Source organism: Centroberyx affinis, unplaced genomic scaffold (assembly GCF_046629955.1).
Source record: "Centroberyx affinis isolate AG114_WGS23_722 - 3 ecotype Tasmania unplaced genomic scaffold, CSIRO-AGI_Caff_v1 ptg003492l_1, whole genome shotgun sequence".
NCBI lineage: Eukaryota > Metazoa > Chordata > Actinopteri > Beryciformes > Berycidae > Centroberyx > Centroberyx affinis.
This window is the reverse complement of record NW_027281447.1, coordinates 260516-281951: the sequence shown is the minus strand read 5'-3', so window position 1 is coordinate 281951 and position 21436 is coordinate 260516. Positions and strand designations below refer to the sequence as shown.

Below are 21436 nucleotides of genomic sequence, written 5' to 3'. Positions count from 1 at the left end.
ATGCACTCAATAAGTCAAGTTGACTGACATCTTTGTGCATTCTTCATAAGGGTTCATGAAAATTCTGGGTAAAGGCACTTGCACTAGGTCAAACTGAAAAAACTAGCCACGAACGAACAAGCTTGTAAAATGTCCATCTTCATGTAAGTTGAGTAATGAGATACTAGGAAAAGTTTATATTTTTATTTACAACAAAAAAGAAAAACAGCATTAACTTAAGGATTGTACATGATTAAATGTTTTATAAACAAATTATCTGCAAATACATTTTCAAAATATGTTGTCACTTAATCCAGTTGAAGTGAAAAGAAGCTTGTCACTTTAATGTATTCACTATTCCATATTGTCGTTCTACATGCAAAATTAACTTGTCTATCTAGTTTTGTTTTAAGTTGACTCTTTGTCAACTTCTTTGTCAACTGCAATTATTAAAGCATATGAAAGGTCATTTTTTATTATATGTGAAATAAATATTGATGATGAAGTATAAAATAAATGACTTTCATTGGATCTATGTTGGATTTTATATAATTTATTCCAAAACACTACCAATCCACACAATTAATAAAAGTTATATCAAATATATTGTAATCTTTAGCAAGGAAGCAGCTGTTAAGCAAGCTACATAAAGCTACAGAAATTGCAATGACTTTACATTAGGCTATATGAAATCTAGAATCTGAAGATTATGTCAAATGTCCTTTTTAACCACACACCAGTAAGTATATGAAGAGAAATGTACATATTAACATAAAAAAATCGTCCACCCAAAAATGAAAATTCTGTCATTATCTACTCACCCTCATATCACTTGAAAACTTCGGTTAAGTTTGTCCACAGCTCACAGCGAGTTAACTAGCTCAGCAGCTCCATGTCAGCCTTCGCCAAAACAACCGAAGTGACCGGGTCCTTATGGCAGCGTATTGATGTCACAGTGGGAGAAAAATATAGGCTCAGTCTCTCGTTATAACGCAACCTTTTTCTCGTTATAACGAGATATTTTCACGTTATAATGACATCTTTTCTCATTACTACGACATACCAACTTCTCGAGAAACATTTCTCGTTATAATGACATTATACCAACATATCTCGTTATAACGAGAAACTTTTCTTGTTATAACGAGATATTGATTGTGTCTGAGTCAGGATGAGTTGAGTTGACTGTATTAGCCAGCTGGCTGCAGTGCTGAGCACTGTCAAATGTTTGTGCAGTTTTTTGTTGATGCAGTGTGGAGCTTGTACCATCCAGCATCCCATTATATGTTGTAGACTTAACACCATACTGATTTCTTGTGTGACTGGGTGTGTAAGAGTGTGTGTGCGCGCGTGCGTGTGCGTGTACGTATGCGTGTGTGCTCATATGTGTTTATGGTATGGATCCATGTAACATGAAGCCCCCCTATCTGATTGTTGCTGATTTGTCTCATTCCATGAGTCTAGTCAACTTGATTAAATCATGTACACGCGCCATTCTCAGTTACGCCGATGTCCATAGGCTGTTTTCTCATTAGGCTATAGATCTTTTTCTCATTATAACATTTAAAAGTTTCTCGTTATAACGAGAACAGTTTCTCGTTATAATGAGATGAGTTGGTATGTCATAATAACGAGAAAAGATGTCATTATAACGTGAAAATATCTTGTTATAACAAGAAAAAGATCTCATAATAATGAGAAAGGTTTCTCGGTATAATGAGATGAGTTGGTATGTCGTAATAACGAGAAAAGATGTCATTATAACGTGAAAATATCTTGTTATAACAAGAAAAAGATCTCGTTATAACAAGAAAGGTTTCTCGTTATAAGCAGATACTGAGCTGATTTTTTTTTCCCACTGTGGCATCAATATGCTGCCGTAGGTCCTGGTTCTTTAGACTTCCAAAAATGACCATAAAATTACTCCAAACAGCATTCTGAACCCAAATGATTGCACTGTGGGTTCAAACCGGTCCAAACGTCCAATATTTACCTCATTATCTCCTAGATTTTCCCTATTCAGGTCGCTCTACAGCGATCTGGTGGAAGAATCCTGCTGCCTTAAAGTGCTCCTCATAATTTCAACCTTCCCACTTTTAAAGTCCTTGCTTATTTTAGTACTTTTAGTCAGCCATAACATATGGACTCTGAAACAAAACTAGCTTTTTTTTTTAGCTTTTTTTCTGGCTAACCGTCACTACAGTGCCAAGCAACTGGCACTGTAGTGACGGTTAGCCAGTTAAGAAAAGTGGAAAAGAGATAATGAGGTAAATATTGGACTTTTGGACCCACAGTACAATCATTTGGCTACAAGGTCTTTTTTTTTCTTCTTTTTTTTCGTTTTTGGAACTCCAAAGAACCGGGACTTATGTTTAGGAGAAGGCGGAGCTGCGCTAGCTAGCTCGCTGTGTGTTACAGACATAGAAACTTCACTGTTGTTTCAACCGACATGACGGTGAGTCGATAATGACTTTTATGAATTTTCATTTTTGGGTGAGCTATTCATTTGAGAACATAATTTGTAACAATTTAAAAGCAAATATATAAAAATAGCAATTTGCCTACCATAACAATTCATTTTCAATTTCAATTTCAGCTAGCTTGTGTAGGGTTATTTTATAAAGCCACTTGCTCCTACCATGTTAGTACATAAATACTGATCATACGGATTTTTCAGTACATTGAATTGAAAATGGTGGCACTGTAATATTTTTCCAACATAAGAATACTTCCAGTAAAATGCTATGGTGTTAAACATTTTCCATTTCATTGAGTGGACATTCAGATGAAAAGTTGTCTGTGATGTTAAAGCAACAGCAAGTAATGGTAAAATTAACCAAAAGAGAACAACAGCAGTGTGATGTTGGATGTTGTGATGTTCATGCTGTTTGTGCTTGAGTATGGATCATATTTAGTGTGTTGACGTTAACATGTAGTATGTTACATTAAGCACATAGGAGATACTGCTGGAATCAGCATGCTAATACTGTGAGTATAGTTTATGGAAATGGTTGGTGTCTGTGGGATGTAATCTGTCCTTGTGTTCATTGTTCTGCTGCTGGTGCCTCTCCATCTCCCCCCAGACCTTGTGCTTCTCCTGCCTCATTCTCAATCATCTGCTTGTACTGACTCTTGAAAAACCCAGCCTGAGAGTAGGAAACACATCGTTACATGGAGAGAAAGGTAATGACAAACACATCAATCCAGCATTAGAGCTGTACAATAAATAAAAAAAGTTATAAATAAAATTATAGTGTTGACTACTGCTTGTTTGACTTCTACCGTACTGCCTGGTGTACGAGCGCACACTGTATTTCTCTTATGTAGAGCACGCATAGACTGAAAGAATGTATACTGTAGTTCCCCTACACACTGTGCAATGCAAAAAGCGTTACACACGAACCAAAGAACAAACGCACATACAAAGCTGAACATCTAATAACAGACCCCAGAATGCCTTCATTGGCCAATCAGAGTTGAGTATTCAACAAAGCTGTGTAATAACCTGAAATAAACATATCCACAGTGTGTTACCTTATATAGGCCAGCAGTGATCAAAGCCAGCAGAACCAGCCCTCCCAGGGATCCTCCAACGATCTCTTTGGTGAGGTCTGTTTCAGTATACACTTCTACCTCTGCCTCAATCTAAGGGGTGGGAGTGACATTTGGATCAAAAATCACATTCAGAGTCTTTTGAACACTTACAAGTGAAACAAATGTGTAATTACCCTTCGGACAGGAGGGTTATTTTGGGACCCTGTTGAAAAGAAGATGTACTGGTCTCTGTCATACTCCAGAGTGGCTGTGCTGATCAGGAGGAATTTGACAGACTTAAGTCCAATCTATGGGTTTGAGACAAAGAGGGAGTAGGATGAGCGCTAGTTTCATTTGAGCTTTAGCTCTGGAGATTTAACATTAACTTTAAAATATCATAAATTAAATTGTTAAATATTACAGATAGACTACACATTACTTACCTGTTCTATCCATCCAGAACTAAGATTGGCAGAGATATTGTAAATGTCGCGGTCATTTTTTCCCATGAACTTATTGCATTTGAACACTGAGCACCTGGCTACAGAGCAGTCCTGTGGATGATTAAGAGAGGGAATAGATTTATTACTGAAGGCAAAGAAAACTCGAATAGTTTTAGGAAATATACCTGCATATAACTACAAGCAGCTATACAACACTTACTTAATGCCATAACGGACATTTCTAACTATATGGCCTATTGCCAGCTTTTCTAAGGAAAATTGTACGTGAAAAATATTTACCACTGTCTGATTTTTCTTTAGCTGAGCCACAAAATCTGGGACAGTAGGTTCCTCATCTTTGTATCTTTGGCAGCCTTGAATCTGAAATAGAGCTGATTCATGTTAGCCCGACTGAGAATATGAACTGAACCCATGACTAGAGGACATGTCACCTGAGTCATTCAGTTGAATCATTTATTATATCTATATATACACAGTAGTGATGCGCGGGTCAGGTTTTTTTCAACCCGCGACCGCCTGATCCGACACATACACATATCCGAACCTGCCCAACCCATTTTCATACACATAAAACAACGACCCGAAACCGATCCACAACCCGAAAAAAAAAAAAAAGATTCAGGAGGCCAGGTAATTTTCCAAAGACTTGTGTAACTAAGGTAGCCTAATATTAATGCTGCAGTGTGTACATTTAAAACTTGAAATTTAGTCTAGAATTCACACTGCCAGAATTCGGTAGTGACAACCGAATTTATGAATGAGAGTGAATTTGCATATGTCTGGGGCCGGGCCAAGACAGCAGAACAGGTAGGAACAACCGCAATGTTGAGGAAACAGACTGGATAGAAAATTTGAGAATGTCTCACAACACTTTCCTCCGTCTCTTTCAAAATAACAGTGATAATGTTACATAACGTAACGAGTGTCGCGGCGTACGTAACGTAACAACTACTTGTCCAGTCCGGTTCTGGTACACACTACTCGGACTCAGATTCAGTAGTCAATACCTGAATTTTCAGGAAGTGAGTTTGGTTGTAGAATGCATAGCCAATGTGTGTATACTGTGTGTGTGTGTAGCCCATTTGACCCACACCTGCCCGACCCGTTCTCAATATCATCTTCAGTCGACCCGCCAAACCCGTGGGACCCGCAGGTTTCGGATAGACCCGCGCATCACTAATACACAGTGTACATATCGGTGATTCCCAAACTGGGTCCCAGGGGTCTTTGAGGGGGCTCAAGAGTGTCCCAAGCAAATTTATTAGAGAGACAACAAAAACCTACTTGAATCGAGGTATTTGAGACAAAACCTTTATCAAATGGGGATCTGTTGTCAAAAGCACGGTCCTCGGCATGATAACATTTGGGAACATGCATTATGACATATAAGTATTAAAGGATAAGGCTGGTGTTTTTTAATGCATTGCTTACCGCCAACAAATAAAAATAACAATAATGAAATAACAACATCAGCAATGATTTTGTTTTGCCAACAAGTCTCGTCCATGTAGTCGGTGCCCAATGAAACCATGTCTTATCCTTTAAGCATTCATAACTATAACTGCATGAAAAATAGCCACAGAGACATGTAGGTTTTTGCAGCTTTGAGCTTCCACATATGTCACCTGGATATTTCTAGGATCCACCCAGATGTCTTTGTCACCAAGCTTCACTGGCACCTTGAACACCACAGTCATATTGACCGCTCTCAAATCATTTAAAACCTGAGAGGAGAGGGAGGACAAGGGGCAGATTACTCAGCAATAAACTCCAGGCTGGATCAAGTCAATGAAGCTTAAAATAATTCTATAAGATATTTTACCATGACTGAATGTTGGACTGGTTTCTGCAAATTATTCTTTCCAAAACTGAAATTGGTGTAGCTGAGTGAACTGAACAGAAAAATTAAATGTTTGACACAAGAACAATTTTTAACATTCAATATGTAACACAGTTTCAATTTAAAGTTCTTAAAGAAATGACCCATTGTATATGTTTCTAAAATAGAACAGGAAAAACACAAACCTTTCAATTGAAGCAAAAATGCTGTACTTCACAGCGATCTCTTTCATTTTGTAAAGTTCACTTCCTCGGGAGTGCTCAACATTTCCACTAAAAGAGATGAGAAATTAATTTTAGAAATGTTAAGAAATGGCAATAAGTGCACACAGGTACACACACACACACACACACACAGTTTGTAGAGTTCTGCTTATAGATTTCCAGATGAATACTACCTGGTGGCATTTGCAGTAATAAAAATCTTCCTGTCAAGTTGACTGTTGCTATCTATCCCATAGGAGACGATGAAGAGAGCCTAGAATGAAACGGATGAGAGGATGTGATTTGTTCACTCAAAATTCAATCTTAATTGTAATCACATTGCCTCCTGTTTTGGGTTAACTATCACTGCAGCAGTGTGAGACCTGAAGAAAGGCTTGGGCACAAAGGACGAACCTTGGTGTTGCTTTTGAAAATAGGCTTGTCAATGGTGCAATCACTCTTTCCCCGCGTTAAACCGTCTTCACTGTCTAAAGAGTTGCATTCAACTCTTCCCTTTATAAAAATGAAGAAAACAGAAATGCACATCAACCAGAAACACTATATGACATTAGAGAATACGTCACCGTGAATGATGAATCTGGGAAGATGACGTTGAAACTGATTGATTCATATACGTTACCTGCAGTGATGTGAACTTCCTGTATGAGAGCTCAGCTGGGTATGTGAGAATGACACGACTGTTGTAAGCGTTTTCCTCTGTGTTCTCCACTGACACGGTGACATTCAACAATTCATCAATGCCCACTTTAACCTCTGAAGATCTGACAGATTATGAGAAAAGAGACGAGTGAAACATGTCGCCCCCCACAAATAAGGCACGCACCCCTTGGGCCAATCAGTAACAAAATGCATCATCTCTCCAAGGTTCATCAAGATTGGACTGCGGGTCTAGCAGTTATGGCCTTTCCAAGTTCAACATTTTTTCCTTTAGTTATAGCAATACCAATCATACTTTTTTAAATGCCAGAGCATAGTGACAAAAGTTTTGTCAAAATTGGACCAGTGGTGTCTGAGATAAAATACGTTTGAGCCAATCAGTGTAGTGTTTTGTGCCAAAATGCATCATGCTTCCAAGTTTCGTCAAAATTAGACAATTAGTCATAGCGCACCCATCAGGCTTATCAGTGTCATCATACTATAAAGCAAGGAATCTCTGTCTGTATGTGTGTCCGTCGCATATCTCGAGAACCGTTCGTCTGATCTACTTCACACTTGGCGGGTGTATTGCTGGGGACCCAAGGACGGGTCGGATTGGACACGCGACACGTTCAATATTAATAAACTTTGAAAAAACAAGCGAACAGCGCTCTATGCAGCAGCGGGGCTCAAAGCGAACGGACACTGCACTAGTTTCTTAAATGCCAGAACACAGAGCTACAATGCATCATCCTTCCTCTACACAGCCCAACCCCCTCACCTGGTGAAGTTGAAATCCACTTTGAGGTTATCAACACAGTTGTCATCAGCGCCGCAGTTGATCTCAAACCCTAACTGTGGTAGAGGGAATGAAGTCAACCATGTTAATCCAAAAGGTCAACATTGACATGATAAAGGATAAGACTGCCTACTCTCATACATAAATGGAATTACCATTGACGTTTGTTAAAACAACATGATTTCTGGCCATTTTATTGCAAAGTACTTAACTTAGTTGACTTGAAAGTTGACATTGTCTCATGAGTACGTGTTTTGACACTAGGGCCCGTGAAACTCATTAAAAACGCACTAAATAGTGTAAAAAACACACAACCATCAATTAAAAAATAAAGCTGTTTTTCTTAATTCCACAAAACTTTCTGGAGACAAGATGTGTTCTCCCAACAGCCAGGACATATGATGGCCTTCTGATGACATGTAAGGTGTAACAGAAAGCTCTTTATTTTATATTAATCGATATGAATTCAGTTAATGAACTAAGACTCAGTAAAGATCATCCACATGCCAGAGATGTTAGTAAATTAAAACAAACAAATAAATTAAGGCACCTGTAAAAGAAAACTTACAGGATGATAGGTTTTCGTCTGAGCCTGCTGGGCAAGACTTGGCCTGAGCCTCTTCGAAGAAGGCATACCCTCAAAGGTGAATCTAAGCTCATTAGAAAGTTCATTGAGAGCATCATCTGGACAAGCCTGTAACAAGAGAGTACTGTCATGAAAAACTATCAGCGCTGTAGTGAGACTTCCTAAAGTTCACAAACTTCAACAGGACACAGGAACAAAAATTAGATTTTTCAGTAATGGGGCAGGCTCTGGACAGCAGGTCACCCAGCAGCCCCAACGGTCCTGTTGTAGTTCATACCGAATTACTATTAGTAGTAGGTTTACCTAATGTTATTCAAAACCCAACAGAAACTGCCATATAAACAACACACCTCAATGAAGAAGTTATGCTGAAAGCAGGGTCGTCGTTGTTGTAGGTCAAGAATAAAAGATTTGGTCTCCTCTCGTTGTTTGCCATTGGCGGGATTGATGGAAGCTCGGTGGTTTGGGGCCTTGCGGGTGAAATCCAGTGTTAAAGTATAATTAATCCTTGCTTGAGCTGGAACGGATTAGAGTTTCATTAAAGGGTTACCGTCATACAAGAGTATTCAGATGGATAGAAAATGTCTCAGTGGTTTACAAAAACGAAGGAAGGTCACAAACCTGTCTGTACTTCTGAGTGTCGCGTCATGGTAAAGCAGATTTGAGCTGTGTTCCTCAAGGGATTTGAGCAGTCCTCGCTAGGAGGAATTTTGGTTGGGTTGAATGACACTTGTGCTTCTACCATTACTATAGGCTGTGATCTGGAAGGTGGCAGAACAGAGGAAGCATAATTTAGCCAAATATATGAATCATTTCCTTTCCTTCGTAATTCTTATAGTTGAATAGTAAGCATTTGATTTGCGTTTTTATGGTACAATAAAATAAGAGGAATACGACTCAACTTGAGAACTGGTGTATCTTCTTCTAACTGCCTGATACCATCCAGTCAGTATTTGTGAACAATTCTGTCCTAAAGTTAGTAACAAGAGACTCTACTCTGTGTCTGTGTCTAATGGACAGATGAAATACTGACTTTGTGGGCTCATGCAATGTTTGTCTGAACTTTTATAGTCAAAAGTTTCATCCAAAGAATATAGGATGGTATTGTTACTGGAAGATGTGCCCTTATCTCCAGGAAATCATCCTGGACACTGTCACAGTCTCTCTTTGAAACTCTACATCAGAGTGATAAATACATCAGTGTAGTAAATATTTACTAACACAAATTGACCAGGGGAGTATTTAAAAGCAAGAATTCAGCTGTATTCCACTCCAAATCGTGAGACTCACAAAAGTGCAAATCCTACACAGGCTCACAGGCTCTACACAGGTTTACAGGCTCATACAAAGTGAAAAAAGATTTTGAATACAATACACATTATACAAGGACTTTAGAGTTACCTGAGTAAGAGCACTGTGCCCTTTGAGCCCACTGCCAAATCAGGTAGCATGTCTCCGCTAAGATCAAAAGAAGACTGACTGATCGACAGGCCAAAGAACTGCAGTCCTGGCCGGACGTCAGAGCCAGCAATTCTCTATGCAAATGGAAAGAGAATATTTTCATTTATGTGATCAAATTGTAATCTCTGGGTTGTATTTTTATAGCAAATACAGTGGGGCATATGAATCCATGCACACTGGATCTGTTAACAAAGCTTCTTTGTTGCAACTTTGATTCTCACACACCTGTGAGTTTGTAGGATTGATTGTTCCTCTTCCTTCACCATTGAATATATAAATGCTTCCTTGACCATCATTTTCCAAAGGTGCCCCAATGGCCAAATCGTTGAATCCATCAACGTTAAGGTCAGGCAGTGGGGCAAGAGATGACCCAAACCTTCCTTTTTCGACTGCATCCCCTTTCAATATTATTGGAGCTTCGAATCGACAGTCAACTTTCTGGTGTGCAAAAAAAAGGATGAGAATCAATGTTTTAATCGTCATGTCCAATAGCAAATAGATGGATTTAAAGGCACAAAATAAAACCACCATTTACCAAACCAGTTAGGCTGCAGATGTAAACCCTTCCCTCTCTATCTGTGTCCATGAACATAGGGGCAGATATGAGGATTAGGTCAGTGTACTGGTTAGAGTCACGATCCACATCCATGGCACAAACCTCGGCCCCAAAATATGCACCAATCTGAAACTGTATGAGCCATAAATTATCCATATAAACCAATACAAAGAAGAAAAAGCAAATGTTTCCATTTAAGAAAATCATTTTCTGCTTTATGTTGTCTTCTAAGAACATCAATCCACTTGTTTGAGCACAAACCTGCCATGGAAAGGGGTCGATCTTTTGGTTAGTTGTCGAGAGTGCCATTACTATCCCTCTGTGATCATATCTTGGTGCGCCTACAATTGTTAATATGCCATTCTGTGTTTTGGCAATTGCCATGGAGTAACCTAGGATAAAAGAGCACAGATGAGGGCCAGGATGTATTTGAATTTGTTTAGCGTCAAATCCTGGTACATATCTTGCATTGATAGAACATTAAGGTCTGTTTCTATGGGGAAAAAATGTTTTATGTTCAGCAAACAGCGAATGAGATTGCATGCCAGCTACTGAGGAATTGTTGCTATGCCACCATAGACAGCCCAGCCAAAACAGGACCTGAAACGCCTGTTTCCTTCTCTGTTTTTACTCCTTTTCTCACTACTCTTTATTCCTCATTTATTTCATTGCTTCCCCAAAGCTCTCATATGCGCCATCCAAGTATTTCATGTTGCCTTTTTCTGGTTTCCATGGAAGGGAGAGGGGATTGGAGAGGGGCAGTGCATACAGCATAGTTTGGTATTAATTTTCTTACCTAGATAACTGTCAGGCTGCATATAATAAGCCTCATGGGTGGAGGTCCTCTGGCCACTGTTGGAGTATCCCTGGTAGCCCCCCTTCCATTCGAGGGCACCAACAATAGCCATGTGAATTCCCCCCTAGTTAGACACATCTTTTATTGAACAATCTTTCCTGATCCATTTTGTTCCATATTTCCATAAAATTCCAAGCTAATTTATGAAGAACTATACAAATGTGAAATGTGTGTTCGTCACAAGGAAAATCCAGAGAAATTAGTAAAGAAGTAAATATATACAGATAAATACATCAGTTACATTCTGTATTATTGGTCTGTTTTTCAGCAACAAAGAGTGAGGTGTGAGCATGTGTGTGTGTGTGTGTGTGTGTGTGTGTGTGTGTGTGTGTGTTTCTGAGACAATATTCTACAGCGAAAGTCTGGTGTTTTTGATTACCCCAGGCACATATGCTGCACTGAATCCCTCCTGAGCCATTTCCATTTTCAGCGAGTCACCACTACTTTGAGATCCTGTGATAGCAAAATGAATGAAGACAGTAATTTCTCACTGTAACATCTGTGTCCATGACAAAAAGGCATGCATTTCAGTTGATTTCCATACAGTGACAGACTTCATGAAACAACTTATGTGAATGCTTACATTGAAATAGTATGCAGATTCGCTCAAAATTTGATTATAGCTCTATAGGTTATTAGTAATTATCAGGTATTAGCCATTGATTATTATTTCTTTGAGTAAAAAGGTGGTAAATATAAGTACTTGCTCATATTTTCCTCTTCATTAATGTATAATCACATTCTGGAGATTTAATTTGAAATGAAACTCCCTAATTAACCGCATGAAAAATTAAATTTTTGGAAATGGAACATCTCAATTCAACTGAAAATGTAAAAATGTTAATGTTAATTATGTTAATCTAGCTAACTATTGTGAGAACTATACCTTCAATAGAGAAGAGTCTGTCCTGCAAGCTCTCCCTCAGTTTTTCAAGTGCTGCAAAGTTGCCCACTCTAAACACATGCTCTGGTTTTGGAGAGGATGCAATCATGTCCAATTCAGCTCTTGCTGACAAACCATTAAATGCATTCCCCACCTAGAGATATTAAGAAAAAGTGTTTCAGAGGTGTACTGCACTGTGTGACAGAGCTGATCTCTTTATTGATACATAGAGGTCAGAGGTCAGGTCATATTATTATTATTGTTGTCGTAGTTACAATGTGACCTATTTACCCCAAAGGTTTTGCAGTCGTTTGATCTGACCACATATCTTCTTGGTCTAAACTTGGTGCACAAGGGCCCAGAACTCATATTCAAATGTAAAGAGAAGGTAACCCAACTTTTTATCTCTGGTCATTGATCGTTTGCTGATTCAGAATACAGTATCTCACTACTGATCCATCTACTATTATTGGAGCAATGTCAACAGTCTCTCTCTACAGTATGTCAAAGTGAACCGAACATCTTACCCCAATTGCAAATCGGACAATGCTTTGTCTCTCAGCTAAGGATGCTGCCTCTTGTATGGAACCCCCACCATTAGATTCTCCATCTGTGATGACTATCAAGACCTTCCTCACGTTTGGTCTGGATCCCCTTGATGTTGTAAAGACGTTATTGCTGTCAAAAGAAAGATACACTTTAAAAACACTTTCTTGCAATGTGGTTAAATGGCCAATTATTAATATTTTGTGTTGTTAATATATTCCAAAATTGCTGTTTCACACAATACAACAGAACACCCTTTCATATCTAATCATATTGATTTTGTTGATTTCTGATCAAATTAATTGGCAACACCTTGTGGCAGAAAGACATTACTCATTACTGCAGACAAACACTCCACTAACCGAGATTAGAAACGTGGACGATTTTTTTAAATATTACTTTTAATTTATTTGGAGAGCATGGAACTTGATTGCTGGTTAGAGGCTGAACGACAATCCTGTATACGTTGCCGTGGTTACAGTTCTGCTACAGTGTAGCCATGGATGCTACTGTAGCTACAGACATTTCTATTGTTTGCAGTCCTTACAAACTATTTTTTAGCAGAATCTTGTAAATTACTGTAGCTTGTAATAAAATAATTTCAAATCTGTATTTTGTGTCAAATGATTAATGTCTTTAGTAGTCGTGTAATAAGTGGGATAATATACAAGGGGCCGGTCATCATTGCAAAATACTGTAAGTCCCTTCGGGGTGAATCAAGACCCCGACATAACGCTTCCCCCTTGTGGACAGAGGCAGTAGCTACAATTTAGCTGCATTAAGACATTTCCTCCAGATAGTTCAAAGCATGTTGCTGTTCAGCTGACACCATGCTGTACACCTTTTGGCTACTACTGTTTGTATTTCACCTAATTGTGGTGGTGAAGCCGATTTAGAGAGACATAGGCTACACACTTTGTATGTGATTTAACTATATTTTCTGTCCATTTGTTGTATGCCTGTTTTTTTATTTTAACCATATGAAGCTTTTTCCAAAAAAAAGTTTACAAACGAAATTATTCAATTAGGCCTGGAGAAAACCATATTGTTGACTTCCTGTGTAGCTCTGCAAGGGCAGTATGAGTACTGGTTGTGGTACATTATCATTGCAAAGGCACTTACACAACCCGTTGGATGGCTGCAGCTGTGTAAGTCCCTCCGGTTTGTTGCACAATGTTATCAATGTTAGCTTCCCAAGATCGAGAGCTGAGAAAATTATTAAAGTAATAATGGATCGTAGGATATGATGAAAACTGGACAATTGCAAACTGCAAAAAGATGAAAAAAATGGAAAAAATGTGTGAAATATGTATTAAACAGTCCTATTGGGCATTGAAAAAATTAGAAATGCATTATATGGTGGTATGATATCATTCATTTTATTTAACATTGGACCAAGAATAAATTCTTTGGGTCATGCTATTTCGCACTATGAACATAATCCCACCTGTGTATCTCTTCCCAGTAACGAGCGGATCAGATCTTTCACAAAAGTCTTCATTGTAGTGAAATCTCTCGAATTTACGCTGCCTGAGCCATCCAGTAAAAATGCAATGTCTGCTTTGATTTGGCACTCTGTCAAAGAAAAGAAATGGGTTAGTGTCTGACAATTTTGATGTCCGTTTTAAGTGCCATTTAAGAGGATGTAGTGAGTTAAGATTGTCAAACACAAAGAAAGACACAAAGACATATTCATGCCTAGCTTTGGTCCAATGCTGTTCTGGCTGGAGGCATTACATCCGAGTGATTAAGACAATTTCCTATCAAGGTTGTTTCATTGATTCAAGGACTGGGTGTTTTTTATTCTGTGGTTTTTGTTCAGTGATCTCATTTATTTTACTTGGTATGTATAGCTGCAACTTTTAAACATATTTAATTCGGCACAACTGCATTTGTATTCTATTTACATTCAAAAGCATTGTGTAGGCTACATTTTCTCAGAGTGATAGTAGCATTCAAATTCATTGAGTTTGATTCGGCCAGGCCTGAGGTGAACCTCCTGCAATGCCTCTTGCTCTGTTGCAACTAACCCTTTACTTTGGTTTCTTCCAATATGGATATTGTGTTGCTATGTTTTTGAGTGTGTGTACAGGTCAGGGTATGCAAATATTATCAGCATGTTCTCACCACTGTCTTTATTATTGGTTTTTCACCACTGCCTTTGATACTGTGGAAAAAATGGACTGGTGAAGTGCTAAGTGATGTCACCTTCAAATTACATTTTATAGCAGCTTCTTGCATTTCATATTTACCCTCAAGAGAAGAAGGCATAGAGAGTTCAATCCCATCATTTCCATCTATCTGCAAGCACATGCCATTGTATTTAGTGATACTTTTGCAGTCTTTTGGAATGGTTGGGCCACATGCCTGAAAAGAGAGAAAGTCATGTCTTGATTAACAGACAGTAGAATCCAAGCAGAAAGAAAATGGTAGCCCTACTACAAAGAGCAAAAACACTGAGAATTTCATTCTGAAATCCAGTCCCTGATATACCTGACATTATGTGGCCATTACAGCAAACTTTTAAATCCACCTAGCATTAACATTGCATAATTGAATGCAAGAAATATACAGTTTATATTCTGATGTATTTTGGGTAGTAATGGGTAGAAAAACTATTCATTTTTAATATCCTACTAGTAACTAGTAGTTCTAAATTTACTCTGTGGACAAATTACACATATGCACTAGTGTAATTTGCATGGCGACCATTATCCATGTTTCTGAAACAAAGAAACAATTTACTTTTTATCAGCAACATACTTTCAAAATGTAATAAAACTACAGTACATAGGACCTCTGGATTGATATTTGCAATGTAAATCATTGTAATTTACCAACTCACCATAGTCTTTTTTGTGGTGGGGTCACTCGTCATTGTCAAACCAAGGGACATGTTGACTGCAAAATCTGGCACTGGGTTAAGGAGAAAGAAAGATAATATACGGCAGGATAAAAAAAAAGTCTGCATATTGTATATTAATATGTTAATTAAGTGAAAAATATCGTTCAAGTATAGGGTTCAAGTATAGGCATAAATAGGGTTCACATAATTTTTTCTGCAAATGAAACCATAAGTACATGACTTTGCTATCTCTTCTGATAACTACAACCAGACTACAGCCACTCTGATACTGTATGTCAGCCTGTCAGTACTGTATATACTACACACTGTTTCTAAAGAATCAAATGCTAATCTCCCCTGATACTGGTGTGCTCCCAGTATGAATATATGAAGACTTTCTTTGCTAAATGACATGCACATTGTTTGAACAAATTGACACCTAGTTTTACACAATGACTGATAGCTCAAAACTAAAATAACTTATGTATTTTTTAAAAAGGAGAGTGGGTAACTTGAGTCATAGGTTCGCAAAATAGCTTGTATCATCTTTGTTTTAGAGCTACTAAATGATTTACTTGTTTTTTGGGGTTTTTTTCAAGATGTATATATAGCATTTGGAGATGAACACTTAGTATGTTGATTTAGAATTGGTGTTGGTTACCTGGAATTGTCATGGCAGCGCAGGACCTAGTGGAGCATTGATATATTTTTCCCCTCTTATTTTGTGAATATTCTTCTAAGGGGGCGCTGACCAGCAAGCTGAGGAGAGGGACCAGAGACAAATTTGAAAACAGCTTGTTAGGTTAGCACAAAACCTTCAAGAAACCCCACATTTTCTTTATCAATGAATGCTGGATGTCTACATCCTCATTACTGTGAGAAAAGAGCATGATGATGCAAGGGAAAAAGAACTCTAGATCACAACAGGCTAAAGATGGTACACATGTGGCCGTTGTAGACCCGTGTTCACCCACACCGATCCGTGCTTTCTCTTTACTCACCCCGGTCCTCTTTGCACCACCTGGTATCCAAAACCTGCAGCAGGTTGACTCAGGGACTTCCAGGCCACAGGATCGATGTTAAAGCCAACTGCAGCTTTGAACACTGTGGAATAAAGAAGGAAGTAGGCAGTTTATCTGATTTAAACTGATTTACTAATTTCTTTTTACGGGCAGGTTATCTATCTATCTATCTATCTATCTATCTATCTATCTATCTATCTATCTATCTATCTATCTATCTATCTATATCTACCTATTGTTAATGCTTATTCTCAGTAATATTTAATTTAAAACCTAATCATGGATACATTCGTCCAACTTCTGATATAACAGTTGTTTTATTGACAAGGATCCATTTGTATCCAGATGAATTGATAGATACTTTATTTATCCCTATAGGGAGACTTTGAATAAATGTTGGGCAAGTAAGGGTAATTGAAAGCAGTATTTAGTGTGGTTTTTGTTCCTTTTTCAGCATTGATTCATGCATGAACGATGACAAATGTTGTGGTGATAAGCTGACTCACACACACACACACACACACACACACACGCAAACTTGAGTTGAGCTTTCTACCCCCTCTTTGGTTACTAATGCCACATTCATGTCATGTCAAATTTACCGTAAATATGACCAGCTGACTGGGAAAAGCCAGTAGGCCAACTTCCACATTCAGTGGAAGTGTCAACTAGCAACATTCCAAGATAATAAAAATCTAAATTATCAGTTATATTCACACTAATACAATCATGTCTGCATACAAAAAGGGAGTAATATCTGCTGCAGTTTGTCTATGGTTGATTTTAAATTCCTAAATAATTATTTTGGATCCACTGAATTTTAGGCCTACATTAGAACTCTTACAAGTTGTAGATGTCATCCTGTTCTCTCACTTTTTCCGATATGACCTGAACGCAGCATAAAGCCCCATTCAGGCTACAGAAGCAGTGGTTCACTTGGTCTCTGCTGCCACTGTTTCAACTCATCATTTATACAATATCTTCAGAGTCTCTCTGTAGAACTAATTGGCAGTTTGTTGGTATTTTTGTTCATTCAGTCATATTTCCAGAATGAAGTTTATTCCAGTGTATCCAGTGTGTTTCACTGGCTACCAAAGATGTATTATTATAACTTATTTCCAGCCATGACCTTCATGATCATATACTGTATATTCGTATGCAGAAAATACAAAAAAAAAAGTCTGTGGTAGGCTGCAGTGTTATTTTCATGTGTGAAGCTATTTTTAGGGTTAAGGTTGACAAAACTTAATTGAATTTGCATTCAACAGCTTCTGAGTTTGGGGTCTTCGTTGAATGGAGCCAGGTAGTCTGACACACTGGGGCTGAGCAATCATGACTGAAACGATAATACTGATTATTTTTCTAGATATTTCTAGATTAACTTATCACAATTACTAGTATTTTACTGCACTTTTGTCATCTTACAGGAACATCTTGACTACAGCGCATGTTATAAATGAAATAAAAATGTTTCATTATTGCTGATATGACAATATTTTACTATCATTGTAGAAACAAAAATTTCAATATATGATTATTCACAATCACTTGTGCTTCCGGTATATGCACTACATCTGTTTTTTAAAGCCGCAGTGGAAAGGATACCAAAAGAAAAAAAAAGAAAAGAAAAAAGAAAAAGAAACAGGAGGCCTAACTTTGTCTTACCTGACAAGAATAGTGCAGCAGTAATTATCCAGTCCATTGTGTTACTCCCATGGAAGACACTAAAGGTGTAATGTGAAGTCTGAACTCGCAGATCTAGAATATATTTAGAATAAAACAGGAGGAAACTACTTCTCTTGGTGAAACTGTCAGGGGAGGAAATGTTGAAAGCAAAATGCAGAAATAATATGTTGGCTGTTCAGAGTCAAGCCAGGCAGTAAGAGGAGGAACAAACTTGTGCGTAGGAGGGGTCTTTGTATTGACACATACTTTCTGTTTTATCTAGACGCACAGCATATTGAGTGCGTTATAGTAGAGTTTACAAATTTGGATCAGCTGCCATTACCACATACTAAGCACAATATTTAAACTTTTTGTGTCATCAGATTGAGCATTACTATAAAAACAATACTGCTACAGTTTAAGTTGAATTATATATACATTCATTTTAATACAAATCTAGAAATTACACTTCAATCAACACTGAAATATAAAACAAGATCAGAATGAATATCTTTATCTTGAAGTAATGCTCAGCAACTTTCACCAAGGCCTTTAAAATTGTAGGCTACATGGAACATATCAAATTGACTGACACATTTTTTCTGTTAAAAACTTTTAATAAACATTTTTAATAAACCTCTATAGACATAAGAAACTACTTTTGATTCTAAACTACTACTTATTTTGCTTGTATAATACATTTTTGTATGTGTCCCAGGACACATCACTTATTGATGTGTCCTGGGACACATTCAAAGACCTGTAAAACTCCTCATAACTGCTATCAGGCACCTTCCCAAAGTCATTAAAAATAGCTGCCATTAAGCCACTCTTAAAAAAGAGAACTCTGGATACCTCTGTGTTAAACAACAATAGACCTGTCTCAAATCTTCCTTTTATCGCTAAGATCAGTGAGAAAGTTGTTGGCTAGGCTCTACTGGCGGGCTTTTGTTCTACGGTTCTCTATTCGGTGTTCCAAAAGATCATACAGAACAGAAAGAACATACAGTCGAGGCTACTTCCACTATGTTTTCTTTATTCTATTTTATGTACTTTGTATTTTCTTTTTATTACTAATCTTTTAATTATATTACTCTCTTTTTAATGACTATTTTATGTACTTTGTACTTTCTTTTAATTATATATGGATGTTCCTTTTTGCTTTTATGTATGTAAAGCACACTGAATTACCCCTGTGTACGAAATGTGCTATATAAATAAACTTGCTATTGCTATTGCTTACTGAGGGATAACTTCAGCTAAAGGTAGTCTTACTATCAGAGCTCATCTATCTATTACACATGCAGCATGCAGTGTGGTTTTGCTTGGTGTCAAAAGGGCACACTGAGATCTTTCAATTGATATAATACTGATATTCGCCCAAAATCACACTTACGCCCCTTTGGCTCCAAGCTCTCGATATAAACATTTTGTACGTTATGCTGACTACATTATTGTCGCTGGATTTCACACGTTAGAGGCATTGTATAATTGTGTGTGCTTATTAATTATTACATTGTATAATTCTAATTCATTAATTTCAAGTTTCAAGGCAACTAGATTATCTTCCCCAAAATGTAATATTGGTTACTGCTGTTCATTTAAGTGTTTGGCGTCTGAACATGGAAGACAGATAAATAATGGTTAGAATAGTAAATAACTCAATAAATCCATAGCCCCAAATACTCATGAACAGATGCATCAGATAATAACTAGCACTGCCTTCATGGCTGAAAAAGGAAGTGGTGGTTAGACCCTGATGTAGGTTGTTTTATTCATAGACCTAAAGAAGGTTCATATTTAAGACAGCATCAGAGAACTGCAGCAGCAAGTAAGCTTATTGGACGTTCATTTGTAGCCGATATAGAGGGAAATGCCAATATAAAGGTGTTTGCTTTTCTTGAGATAATGTTTAGGTGGTTCCCTTTTTCCAACAGTAGATGTCTCCTCTCACCAAAAAAAAAAAAAAAGTTTCCTCCTTGAGTGCTCAGTAGCAGAAGAAGAAGAGAGAGAATTTAGAATCAGTGATCACAGTTGATTTTATCATCAGTGCCAACTTCACCACAGACACATAAACATCCACCAAAGAACAGCTTAAAAATGTCTCTTCACAAAAAATTTTTTATAAATAAGAGGCCCATTTCTCCTTTTTGCTTCACTTCCTCTACGTTACTTCATCTGATCTGCGTGTCAGAAAACTTTTTATAGATGTCTGTTCTGTGGAAGGGAGACACTAAGCATGAGCTGGCAGAAAAGCAGTGGAATCAACATCTAATGTCTTTATGTCTATCCAAGGCCTTGTATGTATGATTTTAAATTAAATAAATCATACTAGAAGAGCTCTGGATGTATCTGTGCTGTACTCATGAAGTTGTCGACTTTATGTTTTAGCATAGTGTCACACTATACACTCTTATAACTCTTAAATAAATAGATAAAGAATTGGATTCTTCCTTGTATAATTAGGTTTTGAATACTGATAGCGGTCTGCTTTACATGCTTATCGAAAGAGTCATAAAATGTGAGAACTGCTCGATGTGTGAGAAAACAAAAATGTCATCCAGCATTAAAGCATCATTTAGGAAGACACTGCATTCATTAAATAACTGATAATAATAGCTGATCATTTCTAAAACTTTGCCCTATAGATGATATACTGTACTGTTTGGCCCTGCTTGTCTCATAGACACAGCTTTAAATGTTAGCTCATTCAGCCCGCTGCCCCTCTTCAGGAAGTGAACCTCTTGTCCCACTCCTGCTCACAGATAATGCATCTCAGTTCACAGCTCAAAGCCAAGACGTTTTCATGGTAACAGTGCATATAGCCTGTGACTAGTGATAGAATGCAAAAAAATTCACAGCCTTTCAGATGTGTTACTTGAGCTTTATGGCAACCTACCAGAGTGAGAAAATGAAACAGGTATAAAGTGATACAGCCTGACTGTGCGTGCATGTGCAACCTTTGCAAAGCCTCCCAGTTGACCCTTTCCTGTCGAGCAAAGACTATCGAGAAAGGTCATGAAAAGGTCAAGGATCAGTACACTATGTAGCCGTGTCTGGATTGGATTTCTAAGGGCAGGTTAGCAATGTTGTCACATGCTCCCCCGTCCCCTGTGTGTGTATGTATATATGTGTGCGGAGGGTGTGTGTGTGTGTGTGATATCAGGACATGCTGCATATACCCCCATGTTATCTTCCTCTAGAGTCCTTTTCATATTACCTCTGGGTGCTGAGATGCTCTGATTCCTCTCACACTTGCGCAGTTGAATCGGCATGTTCTAAACAATTAACTGAACTTGAACAAGTGTGAAATTTACACTTCTATTCCATACAACATTCAGTCACATAAATGCATAATACTAGATTGTAGAGTGCAGTTATGTGCTTGGAAGGTGCATCATTTTGTTTCAGGAGGATGTAGGAAACCTTAAGGTCAAAGTGCGACTAGTTTGCCCATGTCATTCTTCACCAAGCTTTTCTGTAATCTATATCTTTTCAACTTTCACATCCCAGTTGGTTCCTGTCCTCCCTTCTTTTCTA

General features: G+C 37.8%; 1 protein-coding gene across 1 annotated transcript; it reads right to left on the bottom strand.

Moving 5' to 3' along the window:
• Positions 1-168: 168 nt before the first annotated feature.
• Positions 169-18053, bottom strand: LOC139661273 (integrin alpha-M-like). Its single transcript, XM_071539702.1, has 30 exons — positions 17897-18053; positions 16211-16313; positions 15871-15968; positions 15210-15280; positions 14617-14731; positions 13812-13939; positions 13487-13632; positions 12346-12496; positions 11822-11972; positions 11315-11388; positions 10876-10999; positions 10341-10471; positions 10059-10211; positions 9749-9961; positions 9464-9597; positions 8684-8823; positions 8413-8579; positions 8045-8170; positions 7459-7532; positions 6661-6802; positions 6435-6533; positions 6215-6294; positions 6003-6089; positions 5800-5869; positions 5603-5701; positions 4257-4337; positions 3957-4067; positions 3708-3821; positions 3514-3624; positions 169-3125 (listed from the first exon to the last, which is right to left on the bottom strand). The coding sequence occupies exons 1-30, from the start codon at positions 17931-17933 to the stop codon at positions 3024-3026; spliced, it is 3432 nt and encodes a 1143-aa protein (XP_071395803.1). The 5' UTR covers positions 17934-18053; the 3' UTR covers positions 169-3023.
• Positions 18054-21436: the final 3383 nt, after the last annotated feature.